This window comes from Chiroxiphia lanceolata, chromosome 11, assembly GCF_009829145.1.
Source record: "Chiroxiphia lanceolata isolate bChiLan1 chromosome 11, bChiLan1.pri, whole genome shotgun sequence".
NCBI lineage: Eukaryota > Metazoa > Chordata > Aves > Passeriformes > Pipridae > Chiroxiphia > Chiroxiphia lanceolata.
Genome location: NC_045647.1, coordinates 14890560 through 14912530, shown reverse-complemented (window position 1 = coordinate 14912530; position 21971 = coordinate 14890560). Strand labels below are relative to the sequence as shown.

The window sequence follows — 21971 nt, the reverse complement described above, 5'->3', positions numbered from 1 at the left end:
GGTGGCTCAGACCGTGGGGATCCCCTTATTCTATCATTGCCCCTGGGGCTCAGTCCCACACACGTGGGACCCACGTGCCACACTGACAGAGGAGGAAGCTCCTTGGTGGGTACCAGGGCTGGGGGTGCCTGTGACAAAGGATGGGGCAGGATGGGACTGGCCTGGATGGGGCATCTGCAGCTCTCTGCCAGAACAGGGGGCACCCCAGGTGCTTGCCCCATCCCCTGGCTCCCACGGCTGCTCTCTTGAGAACTAGACCCCCCCATGCCACCTGAGGAGGTGGGTAGGCTGTGCAAGTTGCCCCACAGGGCTGGCCCGTGCCCAGGCAGCCGCCCTTACTATGTGCCAGCCCTACAGCAGCACCTTATGCCTGCCCGGACCCCCCAGCCCCTCCCCACCCCATCCACTGGCACCCACCAAGCAGGGTGGGGGCAGCAAAGGATGCTCTAACTCAGAAGGGCAATGCCAGGGGAACGGGGGCAGCATGCTCCGTGGGGTCTGCACCCGTGGGCTTGGCGTGGCAGGAGCAGGACTGTTCCCGTGGGAGCGGGCTGCCGTGCTAATAAGGCTTCACTAACGAGCTGGCGCTGAGCCCGGGCCTGGGGCCGGCAGAGAGGAGCGAGGGGCCAGGGCTGGGGGAGCCGGGGGGCTCACCCCCACGCCACACTGTGCCATGGGCGAGGGCTGGGGGGCTTTGGGCTGGCCCGGAGGGCACTTGGGGCACCCCCTGCCCTGGCACTGGGCACAAGATGCCCCAGCCCCACTTCTACTGCAGCCCTGCTTCCACAGGAGCCCCACTCCCCAGGGATACTAATGCCACGGCAGTCCCGCTTCCCAGGGTTCCTACTCCCACATGAGTCCTGCTCCCTGGGGGTCCTGCTCCCAAACTTGTCCCACTCGCCAGAGTCTTGCTCCCCCCACACATGCCCCACTGTCCTGGGGGTCCTGCTCTCACAGGTGTCCTGCTCCCCTGGGGTTTTGCTCCCCAGGAGTTCTGTTTCCCCAGGGTCCAACACCCACGAGGGTCCTGTTCCCACAGGGGTCCCTGCGCATCTGTGTCCGTGTGTCTGTGCTGTCCTGCTGTACATCCATGCTCTCTGTCCTGCCGAGCATGCACATGCACTAACCCTGCACATCCATGTCCGCATGTCCCTGCTGTCCTCACACACGTCCGTGCATGCATGTCCGTCTGTCCGTGCCACCTCAGGACGCCGTGTGCCGGGTGCCAGCCTGCGTGCCAGCTCCTCCTCTGCCCCAGTGACGCCCGAGACCTGGGCACATTCACATCTTTATTCTCACCGCCGGCCTCCCGCCGCCACCGGCACCACCTCCCCCAATAATTTACACGTGTCAGCGATGGTCACAGGGCAGCTGGGCTGGGGACAGGGACACCGGGGCCACACTGCAGCCGGCAGTTCCCGGGCAGATGGCGAGGGTCCACGACGGTGTCCCCCCTCCCCTCCGCATGTGATATGTACATTATACAGAGCTACCCAGAGCAACACAACACGTTAAAAAAGATCTACTCTTATGTACAGTATTTATAAAAAGCATCCCAGCCTCCACCACCCAATAAAAAAATACATCTCTTATGTACTTTGCTGCAGGACAGACCCCCCCCCCCCCGACCCGTGCTGCCCACCCTGCCAGACTGCCCTCCATGCTGGGAAGGGAGGCCAAGGGTGGGAGAGCCACTGTCCAGCTTTTGGCATGGTTTGGGGTGTCCCAGCAGCATGGATGGATGGATGGATGGATCGGTGAGGGATGTGGGGGCCTGGGTGCTGGCCCAGGGTGCAAGGCGAGCAGGGACAGCTTGGTTTGCTGGGGTGCCCATCACTCTGGCGTCTGGGCACGCAGACGGGGTGCCTCCACAGCCCTGAGCTGGCCCCCCCGTGAGCACTGTCCCCAGACCACCCCACACCCTCCTGTGCCCCTCGGGTGGGCCAGGTCCCTGGCAGCCGAGCTGCAGCACGGGCAGGATGCCAGTGGGCACCAAGCCCCTGGCGTGCGTGTCACCTCCCCAGAGCAATGCAGCCAGTCCCCAAACATGGCCTAGGGGTCAGCAGGGTCCCATCCGCAGGCACCAGCAGCCCAGCAGGCTCAAGAGCAGCGGGCTGGGTACCACCCGCCACAGCAGCAGGACCACCCTTGCCCACGGGGACTGGGGTACACCCATGATGCCAGGGCAGTGGGGTGGCATCTTTCTGGGGACTGTGGGACAGCAGAGGGAGAGGGTGGGCGGCTTGGGCACAGGTGCTGTCACAGATCTGACTGCCCTGATAGATTCCAACCACCAGGGACGCTGTTCATCAGGGCTCTTGATGCTGTCGTGGGGGGGGCACCAGGAAAGTGTCCCCAGTCCTCGGTCCCCGTGGTGGACAGTCCCCCACGCCCCTGGCAGTGCCTGCTGCTGGTGGCTCTGGGGGTGCAGAGACAAGCCCCACCTGACAGCCAGCTCCGGGTGAGGTAGGGCAGTATTATTGTCCCCATTTTACGGATGGGGAAACTGAGGCGCGGAGCAGGGAGAGTACCCGCTGGAGTGGCTGGGGGGCACAGGACCTGCCCCGGGCTCACTGCCCCATCTCAGGCACAGGTCAAGGAGTCCCCATGCCTGCCATGGCTCATGCCCCCTCACCGCCACCAGAGGTGATGGGCAGAATTCCCCAGGGAATACCAGTGGGGCTGCAGCATGGGGGCTGAGCCCGGGGCTGGCTCTCCCTGGGGCACCAGTGGGGGGGGTTGGCATGGGCACCCGGTGCTGGCTAGTGGTTGCCTCCGCTCTTGCCCCCACCCGTGGCCCAGTCGATGATGATGAAGCTCAAGCTCATGATCATGAAGACCACCCCAAGGAGGGCAAAGCAGGCAGCCTGTGGGGACAAGGAAGGGGCTCAGGGACAGCCAGGGTGATGGGGTTCCCAGCCAGCCTCAGAAGCCCCGTCCCCATCCCCATCCTTGTACTCCCTGCCCACACTTACCAATATTTTGGGGGTGGAGCGCAGCGGCTCCTTGTCCTTGGGCATGATGCGGATGTAGAAGATGGCGGGGAAGATGAAGATGAGGCAGGGAGCAGAGGTGGCACCTGGAGCAGACAGGGACAGAGTGGGCAGGGGCCTCCCACGCCGTGGCTCAGCCTTGCCAGCCCCCCTGCCAGGCCAGGTCTTGTTTCCCCCGTTCCACCCCCTCACCCCCCTCCCAGGCCTGGCAAAGCCTTCCAGGAACCCAGGGACTCGGTGTGCTGGCACTGTCCCCACCCCCCTCCTGCAGCCAGGGCCTTGGCACGGAGCTGAGCGCCGAGAGGGGGGAGCCAGGCTGGGGGGATCAAGAGAAACACGCAGGGGAAGAGAAAGTGCTGCCACTGTACTGCAGGAACCAGCCTTCCAGGATGAGGATGGGATGGGGGATGCCCCATACGCCAGCTTGTCCTGGCATGATGGGAAGGGGAAAGTGAGGCACGGGGGGGTCAGTCAAAGCCAAGTGCCAGCCAGGACAGCGGCTGGTGTGCTGCTGCAGTACCCCCTGCCCAAGGGGGGACAGGAGTAGGGCACTGCCACCTACCAATCAAGCCGAAGATGCCAAGAATGGAGGGGGCAAAGATGACCAGGAGGTTGATGAAGGTCAGCAGGACCACTGCAATGATGATGTGGCGGATCCAGCTGAAGTCTTTCCCTTGGAACAGCATCTGCTGGATAGCCCGGCGTACCTGGGGACAGGGACAGGGTGTCACACTCCATCCTTGGAGCCAAGATCCATCCCATCCCCTGTCATTGCAATCCTGCTGGTCACCATCACCCCTTCCCCTGCCCAAGCCCTGACCCTGATGCCCCAGTGGTCCCCATCACCCCTCTCTCTGCCCCAGCCCTGTTCCTGGCACCCAGCACGTCCTGTTCCCCAATTCCTGTCCTCTTTGCTGCCTCAGTTTCCCCTCTCAAAGCCTGTTGCTGAAGCCACCTGGCATTCCTGCAGGGCCACTCACCGGGAAGAGGACGATGGGGACAGTGAGGGTGACAGCAGTCAGCACAGCCACCCGCACACACAGGATGAGCACGTCAAAGGGGTCCACTTTGTTGTACGTGTGCAGCAGCTCTGACTCCACACGGCCTGCAGACACCAGTGGGGAGCTGCTGGGTGAGACCCAGCATCACCACCCCCCTGGCACCATGTGCCAGCAGGGCACCCAGCCCCCTCCCTGAGGGCTCACCGTAAAACGTGAGGTAGCCAAAGAGGGCAGCCAAGAAGTACATGAGGTACATGACCGTGATGGAGATGTTGGAGATGCACTGCATCTTCTTCTTGGAGGGGCTGTGGGAGACGGCGGGCTCAGCCCCAAGTGCCCTCCGGGCCAGCCCCGTGAGAGCTGTGCGGAGAAGGTCTGCACCCCCCTTCCTGGGCTGTGTGGTGTGTTGGATCACCCACCACCAGTCAACCACCCACCCACCCATCTCGGGTCACAACACCCACCTCAAAGGGGTCATACCACCCCCCACCCATTCCATGTCGCATCACCCCCCTCCTAGGGGTGATACCACTCACCACCACCCACTCACCCTGGGCCATACCACCTACCTCCCAAGGGTCCTACCACCCAACCTGGGGCATGGCACCCACTTCCTAGGGGCCATATCACCCACCAGCCATCCTGACCCACATCACCCACCTCCCAGGGGTGATATCACCTAAGCCGGGTGATATCATCAATCTCCTGGGTGTGATATCACCCACCACCCACCTGCTCACCCATCCCAGGTCCTGTCACCCACCACCCCCGCCCACCCACCCAGGGTCATATCACCCACCTCCCCACGCTGCCCCGGCGCAGGTCCCACACACGGACGGCACTGCCTTTGGGTGGGCACCGGACGAAGCCCACCCCTCCCCGTGGGTGCCCCCACCCAGGACTCACTCCTTCAGCTCGGTGTAGATGGGCAGGACCTCGGGGTGGCAGACGAAGGCGAAGGCCATGATGGGGATGGTGTACGCTGTCTGTGCAAGAGGAAGGCGACTGACTGCTGGGTGCCAAGTGCCAGCACCAGGACCACCTGTCTTCATGGAGTGTACAGGGAGGGGGCTCACCCAGAGCCTCAGGGGACCTTACCTGGGAGTTCAGGGTGAAGAAGCTGGGGCTGCAGGTGTCCTGCTCAGAGGCCTGGAGGACAGTGTAGCCATTCTGGTAGTCACTAGTGCTGACAGAGGTGACGTTGAGGATGTCTGTAAGGTTCCCCTCCTGCTCAGGGAGTGGGCAGGGGATCTGGAACTTCTTGTAGATGACCTGGGGTAGAGGGCACATGGGAACGGTCAGCTCTTGATGCCACCAACTCCCAGTATCCAATACCCAAGCCAGCACAATGCCCAGCAGGAGGGTTCCAGTGCCCCTGCTGGGACCCCTCTATGGGGCATCCTTTGCTGGCGCTGCCCCATGGCAATGCTGGTTCCCCCCTGCTTGCCCCTGTGAGGGTGGGCAGCGGGGCAGAGCAGGGCAGTGGCACGTGGAGGGGCCACATGTGTGATTTTCCCCCCCGGCACCCTCTCCCTCTCCCTTTCCATGACACTCAGTTCCTTCAGCCGAAAATAACCCAGCAGCTTGACAGCACCGCCACAGCGTCTCCGCAGCCCCGAGCGGCCGCTGTCCCTGCTGTCTCCACTGTCCCCACAGCAACCAGCCTGGCCGCACCTCCCTGCAGGAGGGATGCTTGGCACCCCAAGGCGCTGGCACGTGCCAGCGGGTGCTTACCGAGATGAGGAAGAAGACCATACAGCTGAGGGAGAAGCCACTGGCGTAGCCAAGGTAACCTAAGGAGAGAGGAGAGTGGTCGGTGGGTGCAGGCAGGACCCTCACACTGCCTAGGTGCCCCCTCCATGCCCAGCACCTCCAGGCTGGCACTGCAACTCAGCAGAGAACCCTGGGTGCCAGACCATGGGGTGGCATCCCTCTGACTTACCCAGCTGCTTCATGAGGGCCAGGGGCAGGATAACGGTGACAGAAACCAGGATCACCAGGTAGTTCCCATTCATGTACCAGTCCCTGTAAGTAGAGGGCCTGCTCACCATCCCACTCTGCTGGGGCAAGGGAGGCAGAGGCAGCCACTGCAGGAGTTGTCTGCCATTTGTAGGGTCCCTGAAGCTGGCAAACCCCAGGGGTACTGGTGTCCCCTGAGGCTGATATCCCTGCTGTGCTAACATCCCTGGGGACCCCTGAGATGGCATCCTTAAGGACCCCTGAGGGCAGCATGCCTGAGGGCCCTTCAGCTGGGTCCTGGCTACCCCCACAGTGTACACCCCTAAGGACTAGAACTGCTGGTGTGGATGTGGGCATGGGGTAGGGGGACCTATTCCTAACCAGAGCTCCCGTCCCCCACCCCACAGCCCCAGGTTCTGCTCAAGGAGGAAAGCCTGATCCCAAGGGGATGTGAGGAGCGGGGATTGGAAGTTCAGCTCAGTTTAATCTCACCCAGGGGCTTATTCAGCACTGACAGTTATCAAAAATAGTAGTGGCTTAATGATAGTAAATCCCTGCCATGGGCTGCACAGCTGGAGCCGGAGCACCGGCGCCTGTCCGGGGAAGGCACGCAGGCAGCGTGGGCAGGAGGCACTCACGTGGTCTTCTCCTCCAGGTTGAGGAAGGTCTGGATGACCAGAGGCACTTCAGATTTGACAATGTACAGGTAGCTGGACATGGCTGCAGGGCAGAGCAAGGTCGTACTGTTCTGATGTGCTCTGGTCCCATCCATCCCTCATTCCCAGCCTCAACAGGTCTCCCCAGCCCCATCCTCACCTCCAATGTTCTGCAGCGTGATGGCAATGGCTGCTGCCAGCTTCCCTGGCGTGCCAAAGGCTCGGTAGCCCAGCTGCTCATAGGCACGGATGCCTGTGGGATGGGGAGCAGTGGTGGGGTGAGGGTCAGGATGGGATGCTCTGGCACAGCCCTGCCAAGGACCTGGCACTCACCTACAATGCCCGAGGACTTGAGCAGCAGATGGATGGAGTAGCTGGAGAGCAGGGCCACTGCTGTCAGGAGGAAGCTGCAGGAGGACAGCACAGTCACCAGTGGGTCACAGCACAGGGCTCAGACACAGCTGTGGAGCAAACCCTGCACAGACAGGTTCTGCCTGTGGGCAGCTGTCCTGGCAGGACACCAGCCCCTCACCGGCTGGGTGCTCACAGGGCAGACAGGCTGTAGGGTGCAGGGACCCTGTGACCCACATCTCCATGCCCAATGGAGCTGGCACTCACATCCTTTGGGTCACCTGTGGAAATCTGAACTTGTAGTAAGAAGGCAAACCTTCACCCTTCTCCTCCACTTCCCCAGTGGGTCACAGCACCCAACAGGGTAGGCAGGCTCATGCCAGCAATGGGCATTGCTCAGCCAGCAGGACACTGGCCCCTGCATGACCTCAAGTCAGAGACTTCTTTCTTTCCTGCACCCACAGACCCCCCCAGAGCCCCATGGCACTCACAGGAAGAGGATGATGCCGGTGTTGGCCATGGCATAGGCCAGCCCCAGGATGCCACTGCCCATGATGGCATTGCTCAGGTTGAAGACAGACATCCCGAAAGACGTCTTCCCTTCGAACTGTTCACAGGACACAACAAGGAGGGGATGCACCAGTTCACTGGGAACTAGCCCCATCCCATGCCCACCACCGTGCCCGTGCCAATACTCACGTCAGTGAAGTGCGTTTGCTTCTTCTCGGCGCCATGGGGCAGGAACTCCTCCATCTCTGCCACACCAGTCTGGTTCTCCTCAAATCTGGCCATGGAGGAAGGGGGTGAAGCCAAAGCAGAGCCAGGGGCCATCAGCACTGGCTGGTACTGCAAGGGCAGGGAGCAGCTAGGAGGACCTCCCCAAGTTCCTGGCACTCCTGCTTGCCCTGGGGTCCCTACCTGTCACCCGCCAGCGAGGGGAGAGCGGAGGCAGTGAGCGTGGCCGCGTGCTTCCCATTGGGCACCAGCTCCACCATCTCGGCCTGGAGGGGCACGTCCGTGGTATCCATGGCTGGGAGACAGCTGGGCTCGCTGTGGGCTCTCCTTGGGCTCTGCAAGAGGGGGACAACAGAGGTCCAGCTTCGGGCAGGAGCACCAGAGGGGCTGGCCTAAAGTCTCACAAGCCCTGCATCCACCAATGACACTGGAGCTGGGCTCAGCACCAGCGCTGGTGGCATTACAGGGACAGGTGCATGGGGATGAGAGGGTCACCCAGCCAGGCATCACCATGTCTGGGCTTCTCCCTTCTGCCCACTCAGCACACAATGCCCCGTGGAGTTCTGCCCCAGTTCCAACAGCTACACTGGTGTCCCAAGGGGGGACAGTCCCCTTGCCTGGCCAGCCATCCCACAGCCCACCCCACCTCCTTGCCCGCACCACGGTGCTGCCCAGCCCCAGAGCCCCCATCCCTGCCGCCTGCCCACCTCTGCTGCCCTGCCCGCAGCTCCCGGCTCCGTGCCTCAGTTTCCCCTCCTGAAGACGGGCGCCGACAGGCGAGCAGGGCTGTTTGAGGGAGTGGCTGAGGACAGGGTGGGGAGCTCGGGGACCCCCCAACCACCACCGTTATGTGAAGCCCGTGGTGCTGCCCGGCGCGAAGGGCTCACCCGCGTCCCGCCGCTGCCGGGGTGCCAAGGCGGGGGGCTCGAGGGCACGTCAGGGCTGGACAAACGGAGCAGGAAAGAGCGCGGGGCCGGGAGACAGCTCCTTGGCAGGGGAAAGCGGCCGGGCTGCCGAGCGCGGGACGCCTTGGCACGCCGCACAAAGCCGCCTCTGTGCAAGCCCCGGCCCTCCCCGCCCCGCTGGGAAACGGCACAGGGTGGCTTTCTGGGGCAGGCTGGCAGCCGGGGCAGGGTCCCGCCACCCCCCGCCGCCCCGGGGGGCTGGGGTCCTGTCCGGCTGACCAGGGGGCTCCTTGCTGGGGCTACATCCGGCCAAAAGACGATGCCACCCACCTGGAAGTGAGGGCTGGCCGGGATGCAGTCTGGTCCCCAACCCCGGGAGGATGCTGCTGCCCCGTCCCCTCGGTGCCTGGGGTCCCCATGGGGTGAGCAGGGGACATGCTCATCTTTATGTTTGCAGGGGATTGGTATCCCTAGAGACCAGGGGAGCCTTCCCACAGCACAGTCAGGTACAGCCATCCTCCTGGCACGCAAGCAAAGGATGACATGGCAGGGTGTGGGTGCCAGTACCTCCGGTCTCCTGAGCTGCTGCCCTGTCTGTCCCTGCCCATCTAGGCCACAAAGGCGACCTGGCAGGGTCATCCCAGGCCACACAACAGCTCCTGGCACTGTCAGGTGGGCTGAGCCCATAAGGTTGGCCTAAGATGGGGGGCACATGTCTGGGCCACCCTGCCTACAGCACTGAGCCAGGTGGGGAAACTGAGGCAGAACACAGGCCAGCAGGGATCAGAATGGGAAGGCTCAGACATGCGGGGGATAGAGGGAAGCGCAGGGCGGGCTCTGGGTGATGATTTATCCCCTCCACTAGGCCTCCGCTTGGGATGGATCCAGGCACAAACAAGGCTGCCAGCACGTCCAAACGCCACCGTTAACTCTGCGCCTTCCCACTGCCATGGGCAGGCAACACCAAACCCATCACTCCTGGTATGGGATCAAGGGAGACCACCAGATCCCTGATGCTCCAGCAGGTCCCTAAGCCCCCCAGTGCCACCGTGCTGCCTGCGGTCAGGGCTCACCACATCCCACCAGTGGCAGGCAGGACCTGCCGGCTCCCCTGCCCGCTCCCCCGCGGGCGCCAGGAAGGCTGGGCACTCTCCTCTGCAGACCCTTTCTTCTCCCAGGTTATAATTACACCTCTCTGGGCAGCTCAGGAAATACCAGCTTCTTCCCCCAAGCGTCTCTCGGAATAGCAAGCGGCAGGGCCGGGCTCATTCAGCATGCACCAGGCTTCGTGCTGCCACCCAGACGCTTCCTCCCGCCAGGCAGCCCTGGCACAGCCCTGGCACAGCCACGGCACCACTTGCTACCACCTCCCCAGCTGGCCCTGGCCTTTGCCCCTCAGCCAGGGTCTCCTGGTGGCAGTGGCCAGGGCAGGGGGGGAGATGAAAGGAGAGGGAGCGGAAGACGCTTCGATCGGGCAGCGCATGCCCTGCCTGCCGCTGTTTGCCTTGTGATAAGGCTGGGCAGAACAACAAATACAGAGTGGCGGGTGGCCCTGAGGGAGTGGCATGGGTCCCCCTGGGCTGAGGTTGGTGTTTTCAGCTTTCTCACTGTGTGCCCACCTCAGCTGGGGACCCTCTGCTCCAGACAAAGAGCATCTCCCCAGGGATCAGTTCCCTCAGGGTGCCACCACACAGATGAGGTGCTGCCGTCTTCTCTGCCACATTGGGCAGCCCATGTGCTGCCTGGCGTCATCCCCCTCCTGACCAGCGGCCCCAGCACCCGCTCGCCCAGCCTGATGGTGTGGGCCTGGCCACGTGGACAGGTACAGAACCGCCCCCCCGCTGCAGCACCCAGGACCGTGTTCCTGGGGGTGCTGAGCAAGCTGCATCGATTTCCCGGCATGCACCTCCCCACTGGCTGCCGGTTCTGGGTGACAACGACAGGCACAGCCCCACTGCAGACAGACCTCCCACCTCTCACAGGCTGCTCCTGCTGTCCCACTGTCGTGGCCAGGCAGCCCAAGCCAGGCCCTGGTGCCGTCCCGCAGCCCCCGCAGACGGAACACGGAGCTGGATGCATGTGGCAGCACGTACCCTCCCGCTGGCCACGTCTGCACACCAGGGGAGGCTACGTTTGGTCTTGCACGCTGCATCCCAGCCAGCACAGACGCCTGCCCTCCCTCGCTGGGATAGGGACATGTTTAGGGCGGCAGGGTTCCCAGATCCCTGCCCTACCTTGGCAGGAGGGCAGTCCTAGACTCACCCCAGCCCCCTGCCAGCCTTCCTCGGGGACCAGGGCACCGTGGTGGGGTTCTGGTCCTGGAAGGGGCTGCATCCCTCTGCCACAAAGACTTTATTTAAAAGGTGGAAAATCCTATCTGGGAGCAAGGCACAGGCAGGAGCAGGGGGCTGGGGCTGGGGAGCTCTGCCAGCAATGCCAGCAGACAATGTCAGACGGCAGTCCATTGAATCTGGCAATGCGTCCAGGAGGACACATCCTGGAAAAGTCTGGCTCTTGCACTGTGCTGGTTACCCTGGTCAAGCCTCGGCATGGCACAGTCCCTACCAGCACATGCTGTGCCAGTGGGAGTATGGCACGCATAGAGAAAGGCAGCCAGTGCCTGCCAGCCTGCACCAGGCAGCACCAGCCTGGGGGGCCACCACTCACTGCATCCCCCCAGCCCACGTCACCCACCTGGGAACACCCACTTGCTCCCAAGCATGGGGAATGAAGGTTTCTTTGGCAGCAGGTGAGCTCTGCCCCAGGCCAGGGACCCCACAGGGCAGAGACCCCCTCCCCATCTTCTCTCCCTCTGCAGATGAATCCTCACTAATCCGGCCCATCTGGGGCCGTGGGACTATTCCGGGTGGTAATCCGGCTTTAGCGCCAAGCCTGCCGCAGCTGCCGGCCTGCGTGATGGCAGCCAGGTATCCCGCTGACTCCGGTGTGTGCCAGGGGCACAGCAGCCCCCCCGCCCATGCCCGCCTGCCCAGGTGGCCGTTCGAGTTTCAGCGGAGCTGGACACACAGGTTTCATGTTGCCTGGGGCTGTGCTGGTGACAGAACGTGCCCAGAGAGACGGGCAGCGTGGGCAACTGGGCAGGGATGCCACTTGCGTCCCCCCACTGCCATCAGCCCCGGGCCCAGGGTTACCCCCAGCACCACCACGGGGTATGGGGTGACCCTCAGCCTGGGGTCCCTGGTCAGCCTCCAGCACTGCTGTGGGCATGGGGATGTGTGGGCACAGGGGCAGATTTGGGGCAACAGTGCAAACCTCAGGGGTCCCTGGGCAACACCTCCTCAGGGAAGTTGACCCCAGCAGGGCACACAGCCGAGAACCCCCTATCCCCTTGCCCCTTCACAGACAACATTCTGGGCCAGCCTTGCCAGCAAGGTCTGCTCTTCCCCTGAAGCACACACAGCTGTGGCTTTCCCCACAACCTGCCTTCCTAAAATTAGCACCCCAAACCTGGTTTTAACCTATGGCATTCCCCTCCTCCATCTCCCAGCCAAGAATAGGCAGCCTCATGGTCCCATGTCTCCCAGGGGAAGCAGCCACCCGAAGGGGCAAATCCAGCTGTTCAGGGGATGGTCAGGCACCTCACCTTTGGGGCAAGGGCTCTGGGGGTAACCCCCATGGGCATGGGGACCCCAGCAGCTGTAGGGAGGGACAATTGGATACAACCTGCCCAGTGCGTGGCTGGAGAGCCCCTCTGGGTTGCTCTGCTGTAGTCCCTCCCTAAAGAGATCTTGTGGAGACCCTCCTGAGATAGCCCCACCAGAGCTCCTCAGGAGATGACAGCCCCACCAGCCAGCCATGCCAGCCTACCCCACTCATGCTCCCAGCACAGTCTGGGCAAAATGGACGCTGCTCCTGGGCTCCCCTCACCCCAGGGCTACCTGGGCTTTCAACCCCAAATACCACACCATGGCTCAGGCAATGCCCCCCGTGCTGCAGCCAGGGCAGAATTGGTAGTAACAAGAAGGATCAAGTGGCTCTGGAAGCTGTTGTCCTGGCTAACAGGGCCCTGACAGCACCAACACCTGCACGGGCAGTTCTGGGCCATCTCTGCCCCATCATGCCGGCAGCAGTGCCCATCCAGGGTCTTCCCTCAAAGAGCACAAGTGGCACCCATGTCCTGGGGGACAGCTCTGCCTGAGCCTGGGAATGTGCCTGCAGACAGAACGTGCCGACAGCTGAGCTGGCCCGTGGCCACTGTCCCAAAGCAACAGACGTGCTGGGGTCTGAGACACATCAGGGAGGGGAAGGGCAGTGCAGGGAAGGGGATGGTAGAGCCGAACATCGTGGTGGGGCCGCGGGGTGCATTTTCCAGCACCAGAGCCATGGTGTGGCTCAGCCACGGCATCTCCTGCCAGGCGCACACCCCAAGATGGGGCCATGGTGCAGGTATCGGCCACCACGTCCTCCCACATCCAAGCACCAGTACCGAGGCAACCTGGGAAGAGCAGTGGGGAAGCTGAGGCCAGGCAAGGGTTGCAGTGTCCAGCACTGGGACAGCCCAGGCTGTTGCTGACACAGGCCGGCTTGAGTCTGTGTGGTACAAGGTCAGGCAGCAGAGGTGGCTGGCAGCGTGGGCACAGGGAGAGGGTGGGCACAGCACAAAGCTGGTGGCACCCAGTGTGGCTCTATGGAAGGCTGGGTGAAACACCAGCTTGAGCCCAAAACATACTACCAATTCTGCTATATGACGGGTTTTGCTTTAAACTTAAAACACTGCCCATCGGGAGCACACAGTCATCCAGGGAGGATGGTGGCACATGTGATGGCACTGCAGGGACTGATGGGCAGGTAACGCCTGTAAAAGAATATGTCAGGTTTTCTATCGCACCTCTGGAGATGCATTTTACCTTGAAAGCGAGGTGCTTTCCAGGAGTTCCCACTCCCCAAAACACACCTGTCCCTGGCAGGATGACACCAAGTTGTCAATGGCAAAATATCCAAGCTGCCATTTGCTGCAGGCAACACTGGGGTCACAGGAGAGACTGGTCTCAGCCACAGCCCCATGTGCCCCCAGCACCCCCAGCACATCCCCCTGTCCTAACCAGGGGCCATGATGTGCCTAAGCCCCATGGTACCACCTCTGCCCCTGCTGTGCCACTCTCGCCACTGGAACACCCTGCCAGCCTGGTATCTGCTTCATGGGGACACCAGGACTGGGCTGGCTGTGCCCTGCTGGCATGGGGGACCCATCCAGCCCCAGACCTGCGTCAGCAGCTGGGGAGGCACGGGGCGGCTGAGACCCACGCAGTGAGGAGAGCTGGGGACATGGGGGGCCCATCCTGTCCCCGACCCGCCTCTGTTTTCTCAAGACCTGCACTTCCAAAGGAGCCCGTGGGATCCCGCTCCTTCCCCCCGTCCCCGTGTGCCAAGGAAAATAGGCTCTGCCGATGCCTGTTTGTTTGCCGTGGCTGCAGCCCCGGCGTGTGATTACAGCTGCAGCACGGCCGGGTGCTGCGGGGCCCTTTGCACCTCAGCCAGGGTCCCCCGCAGTGCCGGCACCCCCCATGCCACCCACGGGTGGGCTGGGGTGTCCCACTGCCCCCCAGCACCCCTGGCCACCGGCGCCAGGCCACACCAGTGCTTGGTTCTGGGAGACGGGTCAGTGTCACAGGGCACAGAGGGCTTTCTCTGGGGTACCCCCACAAAGCCACAGGGAGGCCAGCAGCAGGAACCAGGCAGGTCTAACAGCTCACCTTGGGCCTGATCCAAACACCAGTGGAAAATTCCCCATCTCCTCCATGGCAGCTCAGCACAGTCATGCCCTCCGTAGCCAGCCGGGGCTCTGCTTCCCCTCCACCCCACCTGTTGGGGACTTGCCCCTGTCTCACCTGTGACACCACAGAGCTAGCCCAGCTCGGGGACCCCAAGTCCAGCAGCCACCTGCTGTGCCTCAGTTTCCCTTGGGGAACACTTCTCTCCAGTGGGACCTTCAAAGCTGCCCTGGCAGAGTGGGCCACCACACCGGCTGGCATTGGACACGCGTGGTCAGCAGGAACGCAATGTGCTGCCTGGCTTTCCACGCCGCTGTCCCGGGCAGCCAGGCTCTATAAATACCACAGCCTGTGGGATCTCCGCACGCAGGGCCCGGCCAGCCCCAGCAGTGCCCGTGACGGCCGGCATCACTCTCCCTGCCCGTGCCCCCCGCTCCGGCACCCCAGCACCCTGACACCCGATCCCGGTGGCAGCCGATTCCAGCCTTCAGAAACATATGTCATTCCCACGGGCGATTAAAAATTAAAGCAGAACAAAAGGAAAGTAAAGGGAGTTTGGGGCTGGTGTCACTATGAGTATCAGCAGAGCAAGCGGCCACGCCGAAGCCCCCCGCACCACGACCCGGGCAGGGGCTGTGCCAGAGCGCTGGGGTACCCGGGTGGAACGGCAGAGCTCTGCCTCCCCCTGCTCTCGCGGTATATGTCACCCATCCGTGGGAAGGTGCCAGGCGCTAAGGAGGGAAGTGGCAGGAGGACAGAAAAGCAAACAGCCCCGGGGCGCTGCCACCTGCCAGGACTGCCGAGCCCCGGAGTCTTCCCCTTGCTACTCGGCGCCGGGAGGAGGAGGAGGAAGAGGAGAGACAGCCGGGCTGCGGGAGGGAAGCCGGGCCGGCGAAGCACGATAGGTCAGGGAGGGCTCGATGGCGTGCGGAGGAGAAAACGAGGAGGTGAGGGGTCCGAGCGCCCGGCAGCCTCCAGACACGGAGCTTCTCGGAGGACAAGGCAGCGAGCGCAGGGGTGCGAGCACCGGGGGAGACCGGAGGGACCTACCTGCCCCCTCTCCGCGGTGTCTTTGCTGCGGGCTGGGGCGAGCAGCCCCCGGTGGCCGGTGTCGCGGATTAGAGACTATCCTACGACCGTAATCCCGGCGGAGCCGGAGATTAAACCGGAGCCGGACCCGCCCCCAGCGCGGGGCTTCCAATCTCCGCTCCACCGGGACAGCGTCGGGGGCAGTGCCGGGGAGGGACCGGCCGCGGGGAGAGAGACCGCCCCGCGCCGACCGGCCCCTGCCCCGCCCCGCCCCGGAGGGACCATCGCCCCTCGGGCATCGCCGCCCACCGGGCATTGCTGCCCCACCGCGCATCAGTGTCTCACGAGACGTGGCTGACCGCCGGGCATCACCCCCTCACCGGGCGTCACTGTCCTGCAGGGCATCACCCCCTCACCGGGCATCACCCCCTCACCGGGCATCACCCCCTCACTGGGCATCACTGTCCTGCCAGGCATCATTCCCTCACCGGGCATCAATGTCCCACTAGGCATCACCCCCTGCACCGGGCATACCCCCCCCGCCACGCATCGTCCCTCACCGAGCATCAGTGTCCCACCAGGCAGTGCTGCCCCACCTGGAATCGGTACCTCACCAAGCATCCCCACTCCACTGCACATGGCCACCCCACTTGGTATTGGTGCCCCTCCAGCCATCATCACTCCGTCGGACATCCCTCCCCAGAGCAGACAGGGCTGATGCCAGAGGCCAGTGGCTGCTCTCCAAGCTACAGGGCAGGGGCAGTTGCTCTAATCTAACCTGAAAGGGTAGTTCCAGCATGTGCCGAGTGCTGGCACTGGGTTTTCTCCCATCTTAGGCAGAGGCGGGGTCACCCAGCAGGGGCAAGGTCACCCAGCAGCAACCTCCCCCAACCAGATTCTCCCCCTGGCTTGAGAAGCTCAAGCTGCTCCCACGTTAAACCAGCCCAGCTGGCTGCCCTGCTCAGGGTGCCGGCCCCAGCACCTCAGAACACTGGGAGCAAACAATCCATGTGGGATCATCCCAACATGACCCAGAATGGGTGAGACAGTCTGATCCCCTCCTCCAATCTCCATCAAACTTCCCCACTTGAGCTGAAACACCTCTTTTTTCATGGAGACACAATGTTGGGGTCTATCCCCATGAAAGTACCATAAAGCGGAAATTTCTTCTCCCAAGTGCATCCTGTACACTTCAGCGAGAGCCAGGAGCTCGTGGTCAGTCAGTCAGTCACCCCAAAGATTCCTTGCCCCTTTCCAAGGGCTGTCACCCCTAAACTACCTCCTGCTCGTCTGCCATGCCTGGCTTTTACTTCAGAGGAAAATCTTGGAGGTTCATGCTTGGGGGTCCGCCCATTTCCTATGCTGAGCCATGAGCCCTGCTCAGCTCATTGGCAGGAGGGCTCTGCTCAGTGCTGGAAGGTTTTATTTGTGTTATGCATATCTTTCATAAATCCTTGCGAAGCCTTGGGCAGCCTGGGACAGAAATGGCTTTGCCAGGCAGCAGCGAGCATCGCCATCGGGATGAGAGGCGGAAAACGTCCCCTCGCAGCAGCAGCACTCTCTCACCTGGACATTGAGGGATGTTAAATATTCAGTGGCAGCTGTGCCCTCACGCTCCCGGCAATCCCGCGGCTCCTGTTACTGCCGCTCTCCCTTGGCTGGATACATACATCCATTAACTAATTTCTAATAACAGCAGCATGCGTAAGTGCTGAACCAGCGCTGGCTGGCACGCCGGGGGAGTGGAGACAGCCAGATTTGGCAGTGTGACGGGGAGCCGGAGGCACCCAGAGGATGGGCACGGTTGGCCTCAAGCCACCAGCTTAACCCTTCCCCTGCCCTGGCAAAGGCAGGAGCAGCCACGTGGCACCGGTTCAGAAACATCGCGGGATGGGCAGCAACACACCTTGCCGAGGTTGTAAAGTGAGACCAAGAGCTTCCACCCTGTAAGCAAACACAGCACAGGTGCTGGGGACGGGGACAGTATGGTCCCATGGCACGGGGTGCAGTGCCTGCCATGGGGTGGGCATGCTGGAGGACCAGGGTGTGGGCAGTGACTTGGAGGCTGTCTGCTCCTTCCCAGCCTCCACATGCCCTTCCCTTCTCCTGTTGGCACAAATGCAGCCATATGTCCTTTTTATCATCCCCTCTCTTGTCCAGCATGTGACACCACTCTCCAGTGTTTCCGCTCTCCAGGTGGGTGGGGGAGATGGGCTCCTCTGTGCCCAGATGAAGCTTTGCAGAAAATCAAAGCAGTGAGAAGGAGAGGAGGAAAAGGGAGTGAAGATGTCCCCAAGCCTCCCAGAGCCTGTCCCAGTATCCCTACAGCTGGCACACAGCAGCTCCAGCCTCATGCCAGGCTGGCCATGCAGAGGGGAGCCGTGCAAGGGGAAGGGCTAAGACCCTTCTCTTGAACCCTTGAACTGACTGCCAGTTCTTCCCAGGCCATTTCACTGATGGCTCTGGTGGTGTCAGGGCTGTGCCTGGGCTCCAGTGGATTGCAAAACCATGCGGTTTTCTCCAGCTGTCTGGAAAGTTTGACGCGGGATTCCCGGATGTGAGGAGCCTTCAAGGGGAGCCCGGCACAGCACGGCTCATCTCACCAGCAGCATCCTGCCTCACCGATGGCAGGGAGCTGAGCACTGTGCCAGAGCCGTCTCCCACAGCCCACCTCTGTGGGGTTTCCTTTCTCACCATTTCCCCCAGCCAAAAGCTGCCCTATTTTTCATCCTTCAGCCACGCTCAGAGATTGAACAGATTAAAGTGAGCCCATAAAACCCCTCAGCCTCAACAACATCCCAGCATGGACAAGGCCAGCTGGGATCCAGGCACAAAGCGGTGGGTGCCATGCGTGGCCAGGGCGTGCTCTCCTTGTCATGCCCGGCTTCCTCACCTGGCACCTGCACCTGCTGCCTGCTGCTGCCTGCTGCTGCCCGCTGTTCCCAGGACCCAGATGGCAGGAAGATATGGCAGAGATAATAGTTAGATTTGCAGCCCAAGCAGTGTTCCCACCACCACTACTGTGACCTGTCGAAACAGTAAGTTTCCCGGAACTTGACCTTGCTGGGAACACACGAGCGGGTGCCTCTCGTTCCCAGCACTGGCCATCCCGCAGACACAGTGCCAGCACCCACCAGGGGCTCTGAGACTCCTCTGCCACCCCAACCCCATAACCATGAAGCAACCAAGGCACAAAAGGGACTGGGAATGCTGGTGATAAGAGGAGAGGGATGTCTGCGGCCCAAAGCACGGGCTGGGTGAGCTCCAAGTGCAACCTGTCTGAGGCCATGCCCAAGGCTGGACCCTTCCTACCCCCAGCCCACCCTCCACAGGAACCCCCCAGTGCTGGCAGAAGGGTACCTGGACCTAGAGGTGGCAGGGAGCAGCTGGTGGCCCCCTCCCTCGCCCTTGACCGCCGCCTCCCTCGCGGCACATGCTGTCATGTGGCAGGGCACAACAACAACACGGGCTAATTGGTTAATGTGATTTCAAAACATGATTTGCAATTATAACTCACCAGAGAGCATTCAATGATCCCGCACATTGGAGAGTGGGTTTTTCTCCTTCGTTTGTTCCTGGAACCTCGAAACCAATTAACTTTACAGAAGCCAGAAGCAAAGCACTGCTCAGCAGACCTGAAGGGTGGGTTATCTCTGTGCTCAATCGCCTCCCTGCCAAGCGACAAACTGGGAAGCAAGGGCCCTAGGATGAGCCCCGGGGTAACCCTGATGCTTCTCCCTACACCATTGTGAGGTTGGGGATGGGTACTAGATCCCTCAGCTCCTGTAGTCCCCTCTGGGATGGTGGTCACACACAGGCTCCCCCAGCTCCCAGCCATCAAGCACACTGCTGCTTGGAAGCACTTGAGGGCAGGACGATGCCCTGAGGCCCAAGTGGTGGGGATAAACTGTTCCTATTGGCATAGGGAGACTGTCCCTTCAGTCCCCACGGGAGGGGGTGGCAGCAGCTTACTCAGCTCTGCCACCCAGGCAGGGCAGCCATGTCCCTGCTGTCCCCAGTGGCAGCACCCACAGCCCCACCAGGGTCAGAGGCTTTGATTCCATGGGCTAACCGTCCTGCAGCAAAGGCTTAAATGCCTTTAAGGTAATTAAGCAAGGACTTAGCAAGGACTTTAATGCCTTTAAATGCAACTCAAATTCCTTTCAAGTAAAACAAACCCAAGTAGCAATGATGCTCCTGAAACATCAGGCCCCCAGTGCCCAGCTCCCCTGAGTATTGGACCATGCACACAGTGTCCCCAGCTGCTGGGCCCTGTTGCTTCCCCCATCCCACTGGAAAGTCAGGCATGGGACCGGCAGTGTCTTCCCTTGGGTGGGCAAAGAGGTGTTGACTACCACCAGCTGCTGGAGGGATGCTCTGGCAGCTATCCCTCAGGATGGTGATGTGGCCCTACTCTGCATGGGAAACACTCCCATGTGTACAGGGCCTGAGTCTCTCTGGGCTGGGAGCTGCCTTTCATCAGCTCCCCAAGGCTCAGGCTCCTCCATACCACAGGGAGCTCAGCATCCCACATTGCAACCACCCAGGCTTCCTGAGGATGGAGAGGGAGCCCAGGCAGCTGCCAAAGCCTATGAGGAGGCACAGGCTATGCCAGCAGCACGGAACAGCAGTGCTGGGCTGCCCTACACCCCAAATCCCCTGTGACACCAGGTCCACAGACAAGTCACAGCCAAGATGGGTGCTAAGCATTTAGCAGAGCAGTAGCAGGACTCCAGCATGGGCCAGCAGAAGGAAATGTGGGGCAGCGCTGAGGGGGCTCCAGTCCCTGGGAAGGGGGCTCTCTTGTTCAGCTCCAAGCTTCCAGCTGTCAGGAGCACAGAGCAGGCTGGGAGTCCCCCCAGGGATGCTGGGCTTGCTGCCCAGGGCCTGGGCAGGAAAGTGGCAGATGGCTGGGGAACTGGGGACAAGGGAGCAGAGGAGGACCAGGAACACCTTTCAGCCTGGACAACTGTAGCATCCTTGTTTAGAGATGTAAATAACTGGGCCAAAAATGGAGATGTGGCCACAGCCATGTCCCATTTCTCCCTGAGGGCCCGTGGTTGATCCAGAGCCAACCAAGGAGCAGATATGGTTCCTGCAGTCCCAGTGAAAGGCAGTCTGCTCCCACTCCCCACACAGGCACCAGCAGGGCCATTCTGGGCCCCCACCCTTGCTGGGGTGACTGTCAGACCCAGGGCCAGACATTCCAGCACAGGCTCCTGTTGGGTGTGATCCAGCCACGAGAAGGAGAGGGGATAAAGGCCCTTTCATGGCCCATCAGGGGAAAGACTCAGCAGGAGAAGCACAAAAGGATGTGCTGGTGTTCAGGACTGAGGCTGCCGTGTCCCCCAACACCAGGGCTCCTGAGCTCCCACAGGGGTGGGATGTGGGGGTGCCCGCCCCAACCAGGGGGTGGCTGGGGAGTGTCGAGTGGCATCACCCAGCCTTGTGTTTGGGTGGACTGAGCCTGGCACTGTTTCAGGCTGGTCAGTGCTGGCATGGTGGCTCTCTCCAGGGTTGGGAAAACCCCGGGGCAGCTGCCCCTCTCCCTCCCCTCCAAGCTAGCTGACAATTGGCTGCCCAAAGGACGCCGGCCTTGATCCGCATCGCTGGCCATCCCCAGGGCCGAGCAAACAGAGAGGAAAACAGCCCCAGCCGGCTCCTACCACTGCCAGCGTGCAGCCAGCTCCGACACTCCCAGTGCTCCTGTCCCTGGGACCCCCGTCACATGGCAGAGGTGGCAGCACCACCCTGCCCAGTGCTGCCAGGGGGCTGATGGTACCGACCTACCTGCCCTGCAGCCAGGAGAGAGCCCAGGGACTGCAGGGGCTGAGCTGGGAGGAGGAAACATGAACTAGGATAAACCCCACTGTGCTGGCGAAGGGATTGCCCGCACTGGGAAAAGTGAGGTCCAGCCAGGGCAGCCCTGAGACCACTGGCCCTGAGACCACTGGCCCTGAGTGTGTGGCCATCTCTCCTTGCCCAATCGAAGAGTTGGCTTGCCCAGTTCAGGGCTGTTTGCCATGGGGCTGGGCCAGTCCGTGGGGCTGCGGGCCGGCCATGGCCAGTCCTTTGGCAGCAGGGGCCAGCATGCGTCAGGGGCATGCATGTGTCAGCTCTACCCAGCCACCTCACATGCTTCCCCTACAGCCCAATTCACTGAAACCCCTTCCCACCAGTAGAGCACGGTGCTTCATGGAAATCCCCCCACATCCTTCCCAGATCTCCCCTGTCAGAGAGGCACCCCCGTTCCACCAGATGCCAGGGAAATGCCAGAGGCCAGCTCCAGTCTCAGTCCTCCTCAACACATCCCACGCCACCCGAAGTCCCTATAGCCTGCTCCATGACACTCGCAGGAGTCCCACCCTGCCTGTGACCAGCAGGGCCCCCCTGCCACCAGCACTGGGTTCGGCGGGCTGAAGAAAGCACAGACGGGGGCAGTGATGGGTATGGGGTCACCGGTGGCCATGGTGGCACAATGCAGGCACCATGGCCAGGGTGGGCTCCCAGCTGCCCTCCCGGCACTGCTGCAGTCCCTCGGGAGGTCAGGCCATGGGTGCCAGGGCACGGGCAGCACCTCCAGCTCCGCCGGTTCTGCCCAGAGCGCTGC

General features: G+C 62.2%; 1 protein-coding gene across 6 annotated transcripts; it reads right to left on the bottom strand.

Annotated features, from left to right (window-relative positions):
• Positions 1 to 629: 629 nt before the first annotated feature.
• Positions 630 to 16102, bottom strand: SLC38A3 (solute carrier family 38 member 3). 6 transcript variants are annotated; one of them, XM_032698739.1, is made up of 16 exons: positions 9674 to 9847; positions 7879 to 8030; positions 7660 to 7744; positions 7452 to 7567; positions 6943 to 7016; positions 6770 to 6862; positions 6592 to 6673; positions 5937 to 6019; positions 5729 to 5787; positions 5093 to 5266; positions 4901 to 4980; positions 4199 to 4299; positions 3974 to 4098; positions 3556 to 3700; positions 2976 to 3079; positions 630 to 1271 (listed from the first exon to the last, which is right to left on the bottom strand). In XM_032698739.1, exons 2-16 carry the CDS (start codon positions 7986 to 7988, stop codon positions 651 to 653), a joined length of 2052 nt encoding a protein of 683 aa, XP_032554630.1. In that variant the 5' UTR covers positions 7989 to 8030; positions 9674 to 9847; the 3' UTR covers positions 630 to 650. The 6 variants fall into 6 exon arrangements, with proteins under 6 accessions (XP_032554630.1, XP_032554627.1, XP_032554629.1 ...); XM_032698736.1 differs by lacking the exon at positions 9674 to 9847 and adding an exon at positions 15971 to 16102 and having other exon boundaries at positions 633 to 1271; XM_032698738.1 differs by lacking the exon at positions 9674 to 9847 and adding an exon at positions 8583 to 8638 and having other exon boundaries at positions 635 to 1271.
• Positions 16103 to 21971: the final 5869 nt, after the last annotated feature.

Excerpts from the sequence above, each read along its gene's own strand:
- SLC38A3 (XM_032698736.1), bottom strand. The coding sequence starts at position 16,054 with ATGTCCGACGGAGTGATGATGGCTGGAGGGGCACCAATACCAAGTGGG. Across the intron at positions 7,568-7,659 it reads AGCAAACGCACTTCACTGAC|TTCGAAGGGAAGACGTCTTT; the intron begins GTGAGTATTGGC and ends TCCTGTGAACAG. Across the intron at positions 1,272-2,975 it reads GCTCCACCCCCAAAATATTG|GTCTCGGGCGTCACTGGGGC; the intron begins GTAAGTGTGGGC and ends GAATGTGCCCAG.